Source organism: Opisthocomus hoazin, chromosome 4 (genome assembly GCF_030867145.1).
Source record: "Opisthocomus hoazin isolate bOpiHoa1 chromosome 4, bOpiHoa1.hap1, whole genome shotgun sequence".
NCBI classification, from domain to species: Eukaryota; Metazoa; Chordata; class Aves; order Opisthocomiformes; family Opisthocomidae; genus Opisthocomus; species Opisthocomus hoazin.
The window spans coordinates 36,044,088-36,061,525 of record NC_134417.1 but is presented as its reverse complement, the minus strand read 5'-3'; the positions used below and the strand labels follow the sequence as shown (position 1 = coordinate 36,061,525).

At 41.5% G+C, this 17,438-nt stretch overlaps 1 protein-coding gene across 6 annotated transcripts in view; it reads left to right on the top strand.

The window, feature by feature from the left end:
* HECW1 (HECT, C2 and WW domain containing E3 ubiquitin protein ligase 1) overlaps positions 1-11,380 on the top strand; it is a 271,752-nt gene extending 260,372 nt beyond the window's left edge. For all 6 annotated transcript variants that reach the window (XM_075418577.1, XM_075418574.1, XM_075418578.1 and 3 more), the window contains one exon: positions 6,250-11,380. In XM_075418577.1, coding sequence (XP_075274692.1) covers positions 6,250-6,361 — 112 coding nt within the window. In that variant the 3' untranslated portion in view covers positions 6,362-11,380. The remainder of the gene's footprint in view (positions 1-6,249) is intronic.
* Positions 11,381-17,438: the final 6,058 nt, after the last annotated feature.

Here is a 17,438-nt window from a genome sequence, read left to right as displayed (position 1 = left end):
TGCCATCCCATGTTGTTTACCCAGATGCATACTATAAGACATGGACTTGAGCAGACCCCCAGAGTCCTTGGGAGCGGGGAAGGCCAAATACACTCACCCTGTACAAGCCTGCTCAAGCCCACGCTTATGCAGTGGGGAGGCACAGAGGCTGGACCAGGGCACTGTGCCAGCAGACAGTCTGAGCTGACATCTTACACTGACTCCCTGTGAAGTCAGGAAAAGGGAAGCAAGTGTTTTTAAGGCACAATTCATCTCACCTGAACATGGACTTTAAAAATAGCTCAGTTGGATCGCACCTGGTACATTCCGATTTATGTCCATTGACCATAAAGACTCAACAGAGACTATATGGAGAACCAGAGCCTACATGAAAGCTAGAGGTAGGCACTGAGATTTAAAACCAAATGAAAACATTTAGGGTCAGTGAGATGACTCATGACCTCTGTGCTTCAGCCAGCAGTGTGGAAAGAAAGCCTGAGAGCTACAGTTTGCTGTGCGGAGGCCTGATCTTCCTTCTGCAGCATATATATAGTCTGGTCTGTGTAAGGTATTCCGAACTGACCCAAGGGCATTCCTGCCTGTAGACAGGCAGCAAATGGAAGTCACAGACTCGTGCAGCATTTCTGCAGAGCTCTCTTTGCAGTCCTCCTGGGGTGGAAGTGGCCGAGAGGGGAGGGTGGGCCTTGGCGTGGACACAGAAAATGCTCTGGGCTGACCCATCAAGTTCTGAAAAGGTAATTGGCCTCTTTCTGCTCTGCTGAACTTTCTTTGTGAACCTAGGCATTACTTATGACCTAGATTCGTTAGCCCCGAGATATTCACATTAATGACTTTATGTTTGTCTACTGATCACTGAACTTGTTGCTCTCCCTGAAAGAGGCCTCTTTTCCAGGTGAAAGTTGTTAGCACCTTTTAGAAGTCTTAGAGCTCTGCATTCATTTTAGCCAGGTGAAAGAGAAACAACACTTGCTCATGCGGAATATACACAGCTTGATCACTGTGAATTATTACCTGCATTTTTATAAAAGTATGGGGTGCTGTTAAGTATACACAGTGCTAAGAAATACATAAAACACACAGGCTAAACCTGGAGGCTCCCTAAATCCTTAGTTAAGCAACTAAATAAACGTTGTTTTAAACTCTTTTTAAATGCCTGGTCATGGATTGCTAGTGTTTATTTAGATTTACTTACATATTTATTCAGGCTTAGAGGCTAAAAAAAAGTCATGTCATATCCTGTAGGCCTTTTGGCCCCTGTGATATGAGTGTAACTAACTTTAGCTGTTTAAAATAAACCACAACAAATTCCCTTGTCCTCCTAACAATTCCTACAATTTCAGAGTTACACTTGCTCCATATTTCCATAGTCCTAGGAAAAAACCCCAGCTTTCTTGTATCTTAGCAATCATCAGATTTAGTTTATGTGCTTAGGTGTGGATTGCACCTCTTGATTACTAGTCTTAGTTCTTAGGCCCTGACCTAATAAATGCAATCCTGTGAGAGGTGTTATGGAAGCTTGCGTAAAGCTGATGTGTTCAGCTTTTCTGACATCCAGATAGATGGTGGGTCACTGGGGATAGGTTAGTCTGGCCCTTCAGCTGCTTTACAAAGTATCGAGATAGCTTTTAGCTCTGTCAGGAGAGTCCAGGGCTCCTTCTGTATTGTCTCACTCCTGCCCCAGATGGCTGAAATAGTCAGGCAACTCTCCCTTACATCTTGTCCTTACGCTTTGGTAATGAAGAGTGCAGTGGCCATTTGCTTGTAGTGAGCAGAGATGTGATAATACCTAAACCAGCCACGCTTGTGCACTTGCGACAGCAGTGTGGCACTCCCAGAAAAGAGGCATGGTGTGAATTTCTAAAATGCAGCTTTTCAAAAATAGCCACTAATACAGAATACCTAGAATGCTTCTTGAAAGCACTTTTTCAGGAAGGCTGAGAATCTGGTAACTTCATTCTGAGCTGGTGCGCTTGTTCATCAGTAGCAGTTCCCCTACACGAACAGGGTTAATGGTGGTGTAATATGTTCACGTAAGACAAGAAAGGGTTAGATTACACCAGTGGCTTATTTCTGGAGTGTCTGTAGCACACACATTATTCCTATTTATATTTACTTTGAGTCCACACACATTAGAAAGTCAAAGTTCAATACATCTCAGAGATGCTGCTCTGATCCCAGATCTCTAGATGATGACCCTAAAGCAGGTTCGAAAGAGACTGCCAGATTTGCAGATCAGCCAGTGTAAATCTGCAGCATGGTTTCTTCCAAACAGATGTAGCTTGTCGTATGAAGTAACACTGAATAGGTAACAGGTTCAACCACTTGTTCATCAAGGCTGAGTTTTACTCTCCCTATCTAATATGCAAAACTTTCTCCCAAAATAAAGGAGTTAGATATTTTACTTCTTGTAACTGGCTGCCTGAGTAGCGACGGATGGAGAATTCTTCCAGATATAGCCTCTCCTGAAGCAGGAATCCTCTCATCACCTTTCCTGGGTCATGAAGGTATTTAACACAGAACCAGTTTTAGCAGTAGTTTTGCAAGAACTTTTTCTTTCCTCTGTTCTCACAATCAACAGAAATACCATCTACAAATCTACGTTTGTCTATTAAGCAGTTGTTCCCAGACAGCGTATGGGTGTTCCTTCATACAGACAAAATGAAGAAAAGTTGATACCTGTGGGTCCTGTAGTTGATCAATGAGGGTTTTGTGAGTTTATCTACAGAAAGCAAAGTGTAAAGGAGAAATGCCCAGTTTCTGCCTGACAGGCATGGTTATGTTAGAATGCAAGTCTCATTTTAGTTCATAGATTCAAGCTATAAATAAGATAGGAGGGGGTTTTGTGCACACTTACTGCCTTTGGACTCTCACCGTTATGGGGAGCAAAGAAAGCGACAAAGAAAAGAAGAATGCAAAATCTTAAAAGCTTATACTCATGATTTCTAGAGAGAATTCTTAAAAGAAATAGCACAGCACTGTGAACAGTGAGCAAGATTAAAGGTTCAGACCCACCAAAACTACTTTGAGCAATAAAGACAGGCTGCCAGGAAGAATGAAATTTTAAGTGGTCCATTTACTGGAGGATGAGGGCACACAAGGGTCAGAGTTGGTTTACATGACTTTATCTTGCATTTTCTTCTAGAGAAGCCAGAATCCTTTCCATAAAAGCTCTTACCGAGCTAATTCTTATTCCAGACCTCTCACTCCCTGAACACCCTCTCAAATGTCAGCAGGCTTATGTGGTAGAAGGCTCAATCAAGGGAAGAAAGACTTCTCATTGCAATGACTGTTTCTTGCACCGCTGATATAATGTTTTCACCCCAATATGTGCAGCAAACCCAGCACTACAATATAGTAAGTGCACCCTGGATTATGCTCACTGTAGGCACTCTTGCTGGGATCAGTAGGAGGAGGTCAACACCATTTGGGAGGAACTTGCATCTCTGGAGGAGAAGGCACAGGGTTAGGAAACACTGGGTGTTGTGGAAAATATCCTTGCCTCTTAATTGCCCTGTGTACTGCAGTATCACACAGCGATGTGATACAACAGACTAGAGGCTGAGCAATTTGTTTTTAGGCTGGTTTGGAAAATAAAGATTTCGGCTTTTGGTTGCAAGTGGTAAAGGTGCTACGCACAGCAATACTGAGGGGAGGGAGCACTGACTGAGGAGGAGTCCGAATCAGCCCTTTCTTTTATTTCAGGTGAGGCAGAATATGTTGTTCGTTTACACAGGCAGACACCATATCTGACCTTTGCAGCAAAGAACCAATTAGACCCATTGCTGAATGCATACCAGGCAATTTTGCACATAATTATCTTGTAAGATTGAGTGGGCTTCACTGGCATCGTCAGAGTTGCAGTAAATCCACATTACTTTTACAGACCAGAATCTGAATTCAGGTTTTGCCCTCAGCAATATATTTTGTTTTGCACCTTAAGCAGGTAGAAATGTAAACCTAACCAGCACAGGACTCCTGAAAATCAGTTTTCTTTTTTTATTTGATGGCGTTTTTTGCCGTGAAAGGATTTTTTTCTATAAAGTTGTTGAACTGCGGAACACCAGAGTGTTGCTTAGTAAAATGCTTCAGTGTTTCTAGACATGTTAACTTTTTCTTCCTTTCTTTGTAATAGTTTCTCCCCACAATAAATTCCTTGAGACCTTCAACAGAAGAGTCTGCTTCTGTAAACCTTATAATAGGAAAAGGAACGCATCTTTCTTCTGAGTTTGACTAGGTCAAGAACAACTAAAGTGAACAGCATTGCAAGGTTTTTTCATAACCAGGATGAAATGAGATGGATGGTGATCAGTCACGATGAATGTCTGCAAGGAAGTAAACACCAGAGTCAGTGGCTGTGGATGTGTCCACACCGCACAGCAGGATGCGTGCCAGCGATGGCTGAGATGCTGTGGTCTCATATAGTTAGACGTGCCGGGGTTAAGTACCGTACAGAGATGCTACTTTAGGTTCAGCAGAGTTACCTCAGCAGAATCCACACCTGAGCCACCATGACTATGCTGCTTCCAGCACTGGGGCCAAGCAGCTGAGCTCCTCAAGACTGGCTGTGTCTGAATGGTGCTCTCTTGCCTGCGATAAACATGTTCTGAATGGACTGCAAGAATCCTTCAGTTAATTAACTCCCAGTGGCTGATACATATTGGCAATGGATTGTAGAAACAACTTCTGCTGCCAAAGATTGCCGAGATAACAATAAACAGTGCAGAGCTACTCATGGATAACACATGAGCTGCCACATTTAATTTCAAGAGGTGTATTAAATAATGGCTTTATTGATGTTCCTTTTTCACTAACTCACATGTGTTCCCAGCTCATTTCCGCAAATTCTGTGTTTATTGTACACTCTCTCTGAGAGTGACCAACTAACACATCTTCATTCAGAAGGGGAAAAAGGATGGCAAAAGCTCTCCTAATTGAAATTGTGTGATGCAGGGAAGATTATGTACCTCTGGCTATTTCAGTTGCCTGATTGCTTTTAATGATTCACCATTGGTGCTTGATACAACTCTCCCTCTGAATCTGCAAGTCTCAGGCCAGCCCATCTACCAGTATCATGTTTTTCTCACTTTGTGGGTGGCCTAAGATGACTAGCGCGGTTCCAAATAGTTTCTCAAAGATAGCTCTTCTCCTTCAGTTTTGAAGAAATAACATTGAAGTAAAGTATAAGATAGAAAAGCTAAAAGTACAACCTTGTTGTCAATTCACATCTATTGGAGGGAGCAAGAGGAAACAGCAATATTTCTAGCATCATGTAAAACCAAGCTGACTGAAGAAAATGAAGCAATTTTAATGAAAATGTGTCCTTCCACTTTGTTGAATGAGCTCTAAATTTTTTCAGTCAGTTGAAATAGATGAGCTGTTAGGGCAGGGACTGTTTCTTTGCTCCACATTTGCATAGCACCTCACACAGTGAAGTGCATTGTGCGTCTGGGTCTAATTGCTGCTACCAGAAAAGCTGCAACAAGGTGGAGGTACGTGTAGAACCCATTCCATGGCTGCTTTTGAATGTGCTGTTAACTGAGGGTAAATATAATGACAGAACTGGGGGAAGAGAGGGTCATCGAGTTGGCAGCTTGCTCGGCACAAAATATTTTGCTTTGGCCTTGGCTACTACAAATAAATAACATTTAAAGGCCAGACTTGTAGCAGATGGCCAACAGCTGACTTACAGGAATGTTTTCAGCAGTGTTCCTTCTTCACTTAGTAGATCCCTGAATGGTCTTTCAGCAGTCAGCCCTGCCTTGCCACAAACACATGCCAAGCCCCTTCTGTCAATATAGTTCATCATATTATGCTTGTCCACTGGTGCAAAACTTACTAGCTGCTCATGTTGGATGGATGGCTGAGTTGCATTTTTCTGGAAAATCTCAAAGCAACCAAAATCATAGTAGTGGAGTTTTCTCTCTGTCAGGGCCTAGACCCCAGCTCCTCAGTGACCTCCAGCATTCTTCTCCATGAAGATTCCTGCAACATCTAATGCAAGGATAGCAGAGAATGATGTTGATACTTGGTTTGTGTCTTCTATTTGAAATATTCATGTGTATGTGAACCTACGTTTTAGTACTTCAGATGTTGACGGAACTGGAGTGTTTTACTTTAATAGTTAGAATTCCTTTTTATCTCTCGAGTGAACTTGAATGTCTTGAGTCTCAGTAGGAACTTGTTTTCTCATTCTTATTTTCTCAAGTTATTTAGATTAAACTTAACATGTAGCATATTTTCCTTCTGCAGGGCACACACATGTTTCAACCGTTTGGATCTTCCACCTTACCCCTCATATTCTATGCTGTATGAAAAGCTGCTGACAGCTGTTGAAGAAACTAGTACCTTTGGACTTGAATGAGGGGGTTCAGGCACTTCTGGTGTTGTTCTGGCTGATGTCACCTTTCCTGTCCAGCATCGTTTGATCTTGATTTCCCATGTTTTTATTTTTGAAAACAAAACAAAAATCAAGACTGACAAAAGCTGTGCATGAAGAACTGCTGCCCTCTAAGATCTAACCTTCATGCTTTCATCCTCCGTTTCCAATGGACTGCTAGTCTGTATGCAATAGAAAAACAACTGTCTCAAGGTTTCTGTATATCTCTACATACCTCCATTAATAACAATGAAAATACAAATGCAAGTTACACTACACTTGACCAAATGTTAATAAATGTTTACTTCCACCTACGTTGATTAAAAAATAAAAAAAACTCATGAAGCATTCCAAGCTTTTATATGCCCGCATCTTCTGCATCAGTTCACAGCCCGTCTTATTTCTTAACCATTGAATCCAGTACTGGGAGCTGGTCAAATATATCTTCATCCATCCTTGTTTTCCCTGTATGTATTGTGCATCTGAGAGACACCTATGAGCAAAACTGAAATTTTTATATACGAACTCATGATCCACATCAGTTGCATCAGCTGGAACTGGCCCAGATACATGGTGCAGATAAGACCTTCTAAAACTAAAAAACCAACCTGTAATGCAATGCAAAGCATAACAGCGATTGGTATGATTGTTACATGCCAGTACTGGAGAGAACTTGCACTTCAGAGATACTGGGAGGGGCATCTCCATTGTAATGTTTACCACACAAGAAGCACAAGGCTGTGCACACTCAAGAAGGATATCTTATGTAGCATAAAGGACAAGGCTCCCTTATCTTAAGTGTTGTATATGACAAGGAAAAGGGGGAATAAGAAGAATGTTCTACTCTTATGAATACCCTTGGGTTCTGTTTACCAGATCTTTGTTTTCTGATGTTTAAAATGCTCTTTTTTCCAAGTGAGAAGTCTAGACAATCCCATCCCCTATGTCAGAAGCCGTTTACTTTCTGTCAGGCTGGGCTAATTTATGGTTGCTGGGGGCGGTTTTCGGTTCTGTCATTTTTCTTTTCTTGTTCAGTGCAAATCTCCGTAACCTCAAGAGTGACTGTAGACAGAAGATTTTAGTCTAGGGTCTGTTAAATGAGAAGCTGCAGTGAATGAGCGTGCTTGTCAGGGATGAAGGGGGTCGTAACTCTCTGGGTTAAGAATTTGTTGTACTTCCTTGTGGCGTAAGCCTAAAGGCCCTCCAGTCATGTCAGGTACCACTGAACTAAAGCTCTAGCTCTTGTTACTGCAGACGTAACCCTCTTCAGTTTGGTGTACTTTGCATTCCAACTCTGAAACCAGGGAACAGAAGGAAAACAGCAGTAGGCTTGTCTTGGGATGGATTTTTGCTGAGGCTGTTACAATCAGCCATACTGCTCTGATTGTTTCCTATTTATTAATCTTTGCTACCATTGTTTTCCAAGCCTAATCTCAGATTGAAAGTGTTTGTCTTAACTGGGAAAAGGAAATACGAAGTATCTTTACTTCTGACGCTAAATAGGTTAAAAGATGTGTGAAATATGAAGTGAGAGACTAGTGAGGGTAAGTAAGAAGGTAACATCATAGCGTCTAGCAGCTCACATGAAACACCACACCCCCTTGGGGGCTTGTTACTGGTAGTTTTGTGTTAGCTATGCTTCGGAAAACTGGAAAATCAGATCAGTTCAGTGTCTAACACATCTAATTCCTGTAGGTTTCCTCTCCAGAGAAAAGAATTGGACCCTGCTTCCCTATGTATTTTTATGGTGGCTATACAGAAACTCATCACACTTGAAAAACTGCATTCTGAGAGTTTTAGATCATTTTCTTGCTTTGATGCTTAGGTCAATAGGTATTTGAAAGGTGATGGACACAAAAACATGTTTCTAAGTAGAAATAGTAGCTTTTGTTAATGATATATAAAATATTTGGGATATCTGAATTGCCCCATTTATTCAATTTCCTTGACATTTCAGTCACTTTTATAGTAATTTACAGTGTGGCTTTTACTGAGAATCTATTTTATAGTACATGTTATTATTCTTACTGAGTACTCATATTACAGTTGTATGTGGAGGCTGCAGCTACGGGCCAGCTTCATTGTACCAGACACCGAAAATGATGCTTATTATTTCCACAAACGAGCTCTCAGGCATCTATTCCACATGACCAGCCCCACTGCACAGCAGATGATGGAAACCTTAACTTTTTTCTGAGAGCGTCTGTCATGTGCACATGAATTGTATCAGAGCAAGTCGCACCAGGAGAGACTGAACGATGAAATCTTCCAACGTATGTAATTTCTGCCTCTTCACTAGTGGGCCCCAAAATCCAGTGATTCCTTTATAGTTCCTGTTTTATTCCTGGTGATGTTACAAAGTTAGCTGCACTATGCCAAATGTTGGATGTCTTCTAACAATAGAAGAAAGGAAAGAGAAGTATCCAACTGGTTGGTCCGTGTTTGGCTAAGGAAAATAGCGCATCAAGAGCTGTCTCATTAGCACAGTAAAAAAAAAAAAAAAATCCAATCTTTATGATACTGTATAGTTAAACTTTTTAAGTATTTAAAAACTATATTTTATTAAGAAAAAGTGAAACTATTTTTTGTAGCATAATGAAAGATGTTTGTATTTCAGAGACAGTATCAAACGCCACTGATTGAAACAAGGAAGGCTTTCTCCTGAAATTCTTCACGACATGTTCCGACACTCGCCACGCACTAAGCCAGATAAGGTGTTACGCATCTCCATGCTTGGCAGATGCTCTCTCAAGCAGCTTGTGTGTTTCTGCTCTGGGAGACATTCAGCATGGCCAGCTACTTCCCATCAAAATCCTTGGTCCGAGCTGTCTTTCAAGCGCACAGCCTACTATTTTAAAAAGGCTGCTTTCTTAGGTGACTGTGATGACATCAAAGTAACAAGGTCACGCAGATTTCCTTGCAAGTTTGTTTTTTTTTTTTGACCTAAAGCCAGGAATAGAGGAAGACAGTTGACTGTTTTCATAAACCGAAGAGAAGGAACATGCCATCCTCTGCTTTCCTTGCATTCTCTCATTCCAGTCCTGTCCCTCTCTCTTCCCAAATGCCCTACCCCAATAGGTTTTCAAACACTGACATCATCTCTAGGATATCCGGATCGACACCTCGCAGTGCATTTTCTCTGATCATTGCATCATACCACGGCTGAATCTGGTCTCAGTCTGGAATGAAGGGGAAGGCACGCATCTGAGTGGCACTGTAATGTTAAAGCGAGGCAGTGCATGGTGCTAACAGGAGAGAGGGAGGAACCCGTCTCCCTTGGTTTGTTTTTTAACCCCCTCATTATGCAATTAATTGACTTTGTTGTAGTTATGTATATGCAAGGCATATACTCTTCCTTGTTCACCTTTCAATTCAAATGCTGTTACTCACTCATATAATCATATGTGCTCTCTCCAGGTCTGCATTTTCATTTGTAAAACGCTGACTGTTAATTACAGAATTTCTGGTTTCATTGTTTCCCCCCAGGAAAGAGTAGAAGACGTTCCACAGGGCAGATTTACAGTGAAATAATCTGTTCAGCTCCTTCATCTCAATTCCCTTTAAACATGGTGGTGGCTAGATTAAGATATGACATCAGCATCAATGGATTTTAAAAATGCAAGTGAAAAATGGAGTAGGCAATCTGACAGCTTTTGTGAATTGCAGTTTTTGATAGGAGCAATGAATATTGGCAGTTTGTACGTTTGGTTTCAGGGGGCCCGTACCTTTCTCAGAGTAACTGTTGTGATGGTATTAATGGCAGGGGGAGGGAAAGAGATATTTCTGTTTGTGAAATCCTGTTGCCAGCTGAAGATATGCGAATGAAAGTAGGTATTTTAAATGATCGGTAGGTCTTCCACCTTGAAGTTGTCTCACCGACTGTTCTGCTACATAAGCTATGCAGGATTTGATCCAGTACAAACAACTGTACCTTACTGTTAATTGCATCAGGTCTAAACCTTACAAACGCTGTCGCTTCAGTCTGCAGGACATTACACGCGTGTTCGGTTTCAGTCAGGTGGCTGCGCATATTCAGAACTTGACTTTCATGTTCTAGGGAGAGTCGTGGCTATTGCAAGGCAAGTCAGCGATCCAAACTACATCTAACGGAGAAATCATGAGTTTTGTACAGGTCTGACACAGAGGACTTTTTCCGCCCAGTTTTCTCAAGTGCCCGTGAACTTTTCAATGAACTGTAGCTAAGGTTTCAGTTTTTAGTCTAGTCTGAGAGACAGCCTGTGGGGAGGGGGGGTGTTTGTTGGGTTTGTGTTTTGTTGTTCGAGTTTCACTGTAAGAAATAGTTGACGTACGTCTAGTTGAAAACAGTAGGATACTGAATTTGGACAAGAAAATCAAATAAGAAATAAACTAAAATATGCACACACAGAGAACAAGTTAAACTCGTCCTTCGCTGTTAATCCTGTGACGGTCTATGGAATTCCAGAAAGACAAATTTGACTGGAGATTTGTTTAATTTCTGTTGAAATAATAATTTGCCCTGTCTCCATGGTAATATTAATAGGGCTTCCCAGTCAAGATTAAACACTTTCAGTCAAATGCAGACCAACAGATCTTTCTACAACAAATGCGGTGCTTTTTTACTATTATTCTGGCTGTACCTCAGTGTTCGTTATTAAAAGAAAAAAATGACTGCAATATACTAAATCTGGGATAGGTTTTCCAGTTACCACAAGGTCCAAAAGATTGGATTGTTACTTTCTCTCTAGCGAGTCATGTAGTTCCTTTGTTCTAGTAGAAAAACAGACGCCTGTAGATAGTAGATACTAGGTATAGTAAATATTGTACCATTAGCCAAATTCCCTGCAGCTTCCGATTTATCTAACAGAAATGTCTGTTACGGTTTTTGTTAAAGTCAATGGCAGGAAAGGTCCTCATTATTGGACCGATTTTGCTTATATTGACAGAAAAATGTCACATGATACTCAGGCTGTGCTTTCTATTCAACCATATCACTATAGAGGAATGTCAATAAAATCACTTTGTTATGGCATCGTGTGGACTGTCTATTACAAATAACTTCATAGAGGATGTATTTTACTAGAGTGGGTGGAAACTGGCACTAGTGAAAGTCCACTGATTTGAAGAATTGCTCTTCCAGGATCATCTCCTTTCTGACCATTCCCTTCAGGCCCTTCCTCTGCTTTTGTTCAATTTTTCAGGGTACATGGCTCAAACTTGAGGTTCTTCACATAAGTGTGCATAACCAAAGGCCCCGTGCTCTCCTAGACTGCCTTAAAACCAGCCGTGCCTTGAAAGTGTGTGAGCTCATTCCTCGCTATGGCAGATGTCTGGGCAAACAGAGGGACAAGAGAGATGTATATACTACTTATGCGTACCTTGCTTCTAGGTGTAATTACTGCATTGTAGGTATGACATGCAAGTGCAAAGATGATTTCTTAATAGCATATGCTGGGCCTGCATTAAGTGTCGACAGCAAATAAACAGCAAGATGCTCTGGCATTCTCAATGTGTCACACCCATTTCTCTGCTGCTCCTCACAGTAATATCTCAGGCATGTTTCATTAGCGCATTCCAGGATAGATCAGCACGCCTCACATACACGGTCAGCAGACACCTTGCTGACCATACCTGTTTTCTCACATAAACGGCACCTCATGAGGGATCATGGTACAACAGGAAGGATGGGAAAGCTGAAATATGAGGAGCAGTTTTTTATAAGGAAAAAGGTAAGACCCTCCAACAGAAATAGTAAGCATATCTCACACAAGACAAATCGGTAGCAAATGTGAAACTATGTGAGTGACAACTCTTAAGAGACCTTCTGCAGTCAGCGCTGCATTTCATTTCATGTGGAGGAGCGCAGGTCCACAAGCCCAAGGCCAGTGCTGGCTCTCCGGTGGCAGGGACATTGGTGGTGGTAAGGGCAGCACCCAGCACCCACCCTTGCACGTGCTCAAGAAATCCTGGTCTCAGAGCGCAGTCTTTATTCAAAACTTGTTTGTGTGATCGTGTGTGTGTGAGCAGGAAATGGAGGGAGGGGGTATTTGTGATACTATGCTACATTTCTCTGAATTTTTCACGTGTAAAGGAAAAATCAACATCTACTAAAAAACAGTGACATGAGCTTCTGATCATTAGGGTACCTTGGAGGTGTCGGTTTCTGCAGCAGTGATCCCCTTATGTGGCTGGAACTACACCTTTTATCAGAACCCATCCTCTGATGCATGTTACTGAATTTCTATTGAAACATAGCGGCAGTCTGCCTGAAGCCTCCATACATACATCAGATGTCTCTCTTGGCGTGCTAACAAAACACCATAATCCTATAGGATATTACAAATCACTAATAATTCCTTCCCACCCTGTGGTAGCAAAGTCATAGTGTTTTGCTACGGCGGACAATAAATCCACTTGTGGCCTGACGTTCATTCTTGTATGAGAGGCCAGACTGGACAATAGCTGTCATTTCTGGAGAACAATGGAGAGCAAAGCCACAAAGCATCCGCTGTGTCTCCTCTAATCATAAATCCTCCTTGAGCTGCAAAGCCATGCTCTTTTATTATTTTTTATTTTGGTAACCTTCAAAATCAATTTTGCCTGAAAATACCCTTTTGTGAATATATTAAAATGAAGAATGTGTGGCTTTGTTTGTTTAGTTCCTACCTTCTTGGAATTAAGTTTTGAAGTAAAAAAAAAAAAAGATACATTATTCTGTCTGAAAAGTTTTGAAGAAAAAAAAAAGATACATTATTCTGTCTGAAACACAAACCCTGAATCTTATTTACATTAGGCTTTGGTGTAAAGCACATTTATATTGTTTTAACTCTAGTGTACATGAAGCTCATCCCCACACTGCTGTGTTACAGCTCTTTGAGGTTGAATAGAACAGAAGTCACTGGAGAACACAAAGACTGCAACTAATGATGCTTTTTTTCCTGAATTGCTAGCATGTGTGATTTCATATCATTAACTCCTATGGTATAAGAAGATAGTGGAGCTGCATGGGAAAGTTTTCTGTGTCAATAAACAATAGTAATACTAAGGTCACTTGCCTTTTCCTCTGTGAAAAGTAATACAATTTAGGGGCATACCTTCATCTATTGAATTTTTCAGTATGAAATTAAAAGACTGGTTTGGTTTATTATCTTTCCCAGTTACAAAATTAATCAGTTGTAAGAAAAAAAAATGCTGTAAATACTCTGTGGTGTGACACTGAAAATCCATTCAGTCAGTTTCAAAATAGACTGCAGACAACAGATGATGAACTATTGCTAGGTGTGATTTCCTAATGCTGGTTTTCCAGAATCAAAATAGCACGCAAAAATAAATATTTTTCTGTTTTCAGCACTTAATATGCTTCGGTCCGTAGACAAAGTAGGTAGGCCTAACCAGCGAGCCACATGGAGTCATCGTGTTTAGATAACAGCTTTTCAGGAATGCAGCTGGGGCAGCACTGGAATCTGCCTAGGAACTTTGTTACAAGCTGTGATTTGACTTCAGTACCTCTCAGGTATGTCTCCGTATTAAATCTGATCTGTCACTTTTTAAGAATGACTGAAATTAGTAATACAGATGACTATATAAGATTATGCTTATGACGTGTGACGATATGTTTACTGACAGCTTTGGCATCTTTGGTAATTGAATATAAACTTTGCTGCTTTTGGCATGTAAGTTAACAGCTTTAGTGATTCGTGCAGTGATTAATAGAACTGGGACCTTGGAGTTTAACTCCTGCTACCACAGTATGTAAAGCACACAACACGGCTTTTGGACATTGTAATTGTCCTTCAGCTATGTGTTTCAGTCCTCCTAACGTACAAACCAAAACAGGTTATCTTTATGCTCTGGACACAGACATAAAATAAGTAGCAATGCACCCTGGATTGTTTAAAATGTAGTCTGCCTAATTTGTAAAGGATTAATCAGTCCTTGGGACCGCCTTGGCAGAGAAGCTTTGAAAGTGATCTGAGGAGCACACAAAAGAATGTGTGGCGACCCATATGATGCAATTTCCAATTCATAAATTAATGTTATTGTAATACACGTAAAACTCATATTCAAATGGAACTTTCTGCAAAATACAAACCTACGAAAATATTTGGAAAGGTTACTCTTAGATTTTCTGAGCACAGGTTTATTCACCTGTCCTGGAAATGAAGAAGTCAAACACTATGAGCAAAAAAGAGGCGGACGTATTATTGACACATAAGCAGCAGTTTATATTAAATCTCTCACAAGTATAAAAATAGTTCAGCGAAGCTGGCGCTAATGATGCCTACTGCTGCCACTTAGTGGAGCTGTGCTTTCCTTCCTTAAATTGGGAAAGTGAAGATTTTTTTATTGTTGTTGTAGCTAGTGAGAAACTTCAGTTTCTACAGAAGTGTAGCATGGGACTGTTTTTCAGTGGTGCTGGGCACTTGGAGCTCTTGTGCAAGTGCCTTTACGAGATGACAAGGAGCATTTGAGGACTACAGGAGTGAAGCACCTCAGGTGAGGCATGTGTACTCTTCTTTCCTGCTGCCTCATGTATAAAACAATCACATCAAGAAATAAGTATCTCACCAATGAAAAAAGATAGCTTCATATGGAACTTAAGCAGCCTGCGGAAATTCCAGCCATGGAAGGTCATGTTTTTCTATCATTATGGAAGTTGAAGGGATGAATTTAACACCTGAAAAGCAATCTTAAGTTATGTGTGCTGAGCTACAGGTGGTTACATTTCATATTTCTGTTATAAATGGACCATCATGACGATGATTATTTAGTGTAACTCTTCCATCATGTACCACTTGCCTGAATACGTTCATACTGGGGAGAGGAATGTCCTGAGAAGATCAGGCTAGAGTCAGACTGATACAAATGAGCAAAGCTTGTGTTCCTGTGCAACAAGTCTAATCCACCTCTTCAGGGCAGAACTGAAATTGCTCTTCCACTCCAGCGCATGCAGACATAAATTGAAAAGGGCATTCTTTTAAACAAAGCACCTGTGGTGGTGTCTTCCACTTCACCTCCTGCTTCTTAGCTTGCAGGCCAAACACAGCTGATGAGAAGTGAGTTCCTTGGATCCTACTGGCAGAAAAGAAAAAAAAAATATATTGAAATATAAACCAGTTAATGTTACCTGTATGAACACAAATCAAGTTATGCCATCTGAATGCAGCTGAGCATACAACAGCTAATAATATTTCAGTGACTGAAGCCAAATATCCAAACAGCAGGAAAAAAGCATATATGTTTTTTCGGTAGGTAACGTATGAGAGTAACCAGCCTAGATATGTCTGTTAGCTTATCTCTAAATAAATCAAGCATTGTTCATATCCACATATGTTTATCCCTGTGTGGACAGCACATATAAGGTTATGCTGCAGTATTTAAGATCAGTGCTGGTTTAAAACACAGGGGAGTCATAAAACTTATGTTTACTCTTTCTACGGGGAAAATCTAAATTAATGTAGCATGTATCAGCTCCGTAATATTCTGGTACAACAGAGCAAATCATAGTCTGTGCTACGGCTAGTGCATAGTAAAGTGGGAAAAGATTTTATTTTGGTCAGTTTTCAAGACAGTAAAGCGCATTTTTTCTTTTTGTCATTGTCTTCCTATTCTGTGGATAATTCTTTTTAAGAATGCAACAAATCCATCTTCCCGTTATAAGACGACCCTGAACTTCTGATGTCTTTGGTGGTATCTTCTACCCTATGCAAGAAAAATAGATGAACTTACATACTACATGGAGTAAAAGCCCCTCCAGACAGTAAGAAGCGATATACTCAAAAGTCTCCGTATGTTAGACAAAAATATATCTGAAATTTATCTGAATAAAATAACCAACCATATGTGGAAAAAAATGTCAGCTCGTGTTTTGTTTTATGCAGAACGAACTGCTAGATTTTTAAAGGCATTTAAGAATCTAAAACTTATAATTTATTTTAAACTATGTCCAGAGAACCTTAAATATCCCAAAGTATTTTGAGGAAGGTCTGTGTATATTCCAGAATCGGTAATTGCACTCCTTTCCATAAATTTTTTGCAAGTTTCTCCCCAACTAGGAAAATGTGATTCTGAAATTAAGTAAAAAAGTAGAAAATAGCACAAGAATGAAGTATTTGAAACCTCCATTTAGGATTAACATACTTTTACGGTATGATCTATTTTTTGGGTAACGATTTTGTCTCTGTAGTAAATGCCTCTGAAACGTACTTTCAGATGGACAACTTCTTAACCTTTGCTTAATCCAGATTCTATTGTTCAGCAGTAACAGTCTGGCCCTGCTACAGCATAAACAATGCTCTGAGTAGAAAGCGCACCGATACGGTAAGTCTTTGACTCTCCATTACTCTGTATACTGGTTCTGCAGTTTATTCCTAAACTATTTATTTCTGCACATTGGATTTGGTGTCACGTGAACAGGGCAATTCCAGAAAAACGCCTTGTCAGCCACTGTACTCCCACCCCTGATCAAGGACCAGGGTTTGGGCTGAATCCCTTCCCGCACGTAGGCCTGTTCCCTCGTGTGTCTGGATATTGGCAGAGCGATTCTGCGCCCTTAACAGTGACGAATGCCCCAGCGCTCCCTCCGTGAGGGACTGCCATGCAGAGCGGGTCTCTCAGACACGTACACTGAGTCAGCCGAGGGTGAAGAGCTCATGAGGGAGCAGAGTATGGCTATTCCTCAGTCCCCGAGAGGACTCCCACCAGCCTGGACAGCCGGCCGCCGGGGAGGCCGTTCCTCCGCACTTGGTGGAAACGTCCGGCGCTTGGAGAGGAGCCAAGGACGCCGCAGCCCGAGGGTAAAGCTTAGCTGGGGGGCCGGCGCCGAGGGCAGGGCGTCGTCAGGCGGCCTCAAGTGCCCGGCAGGGCGGCCCCTCAGCGCTAGCGCGTGCACCTTCACCTCACGCTTCGCCCTCGCCACCCGGCCGACTCCCTCCCACCCTCCTTCCCGCGAAGCCAGAGCCGGGCCGCGCCCACACGAAGGGAGGCCCGAGCGGTGACTCCCCGCCGGCCGGCCACACGTCACTCGGCACGGAGCTCACCTTTAACGGCATTTAAATGACGTCACGGTCCGCCGCCCGCCTGC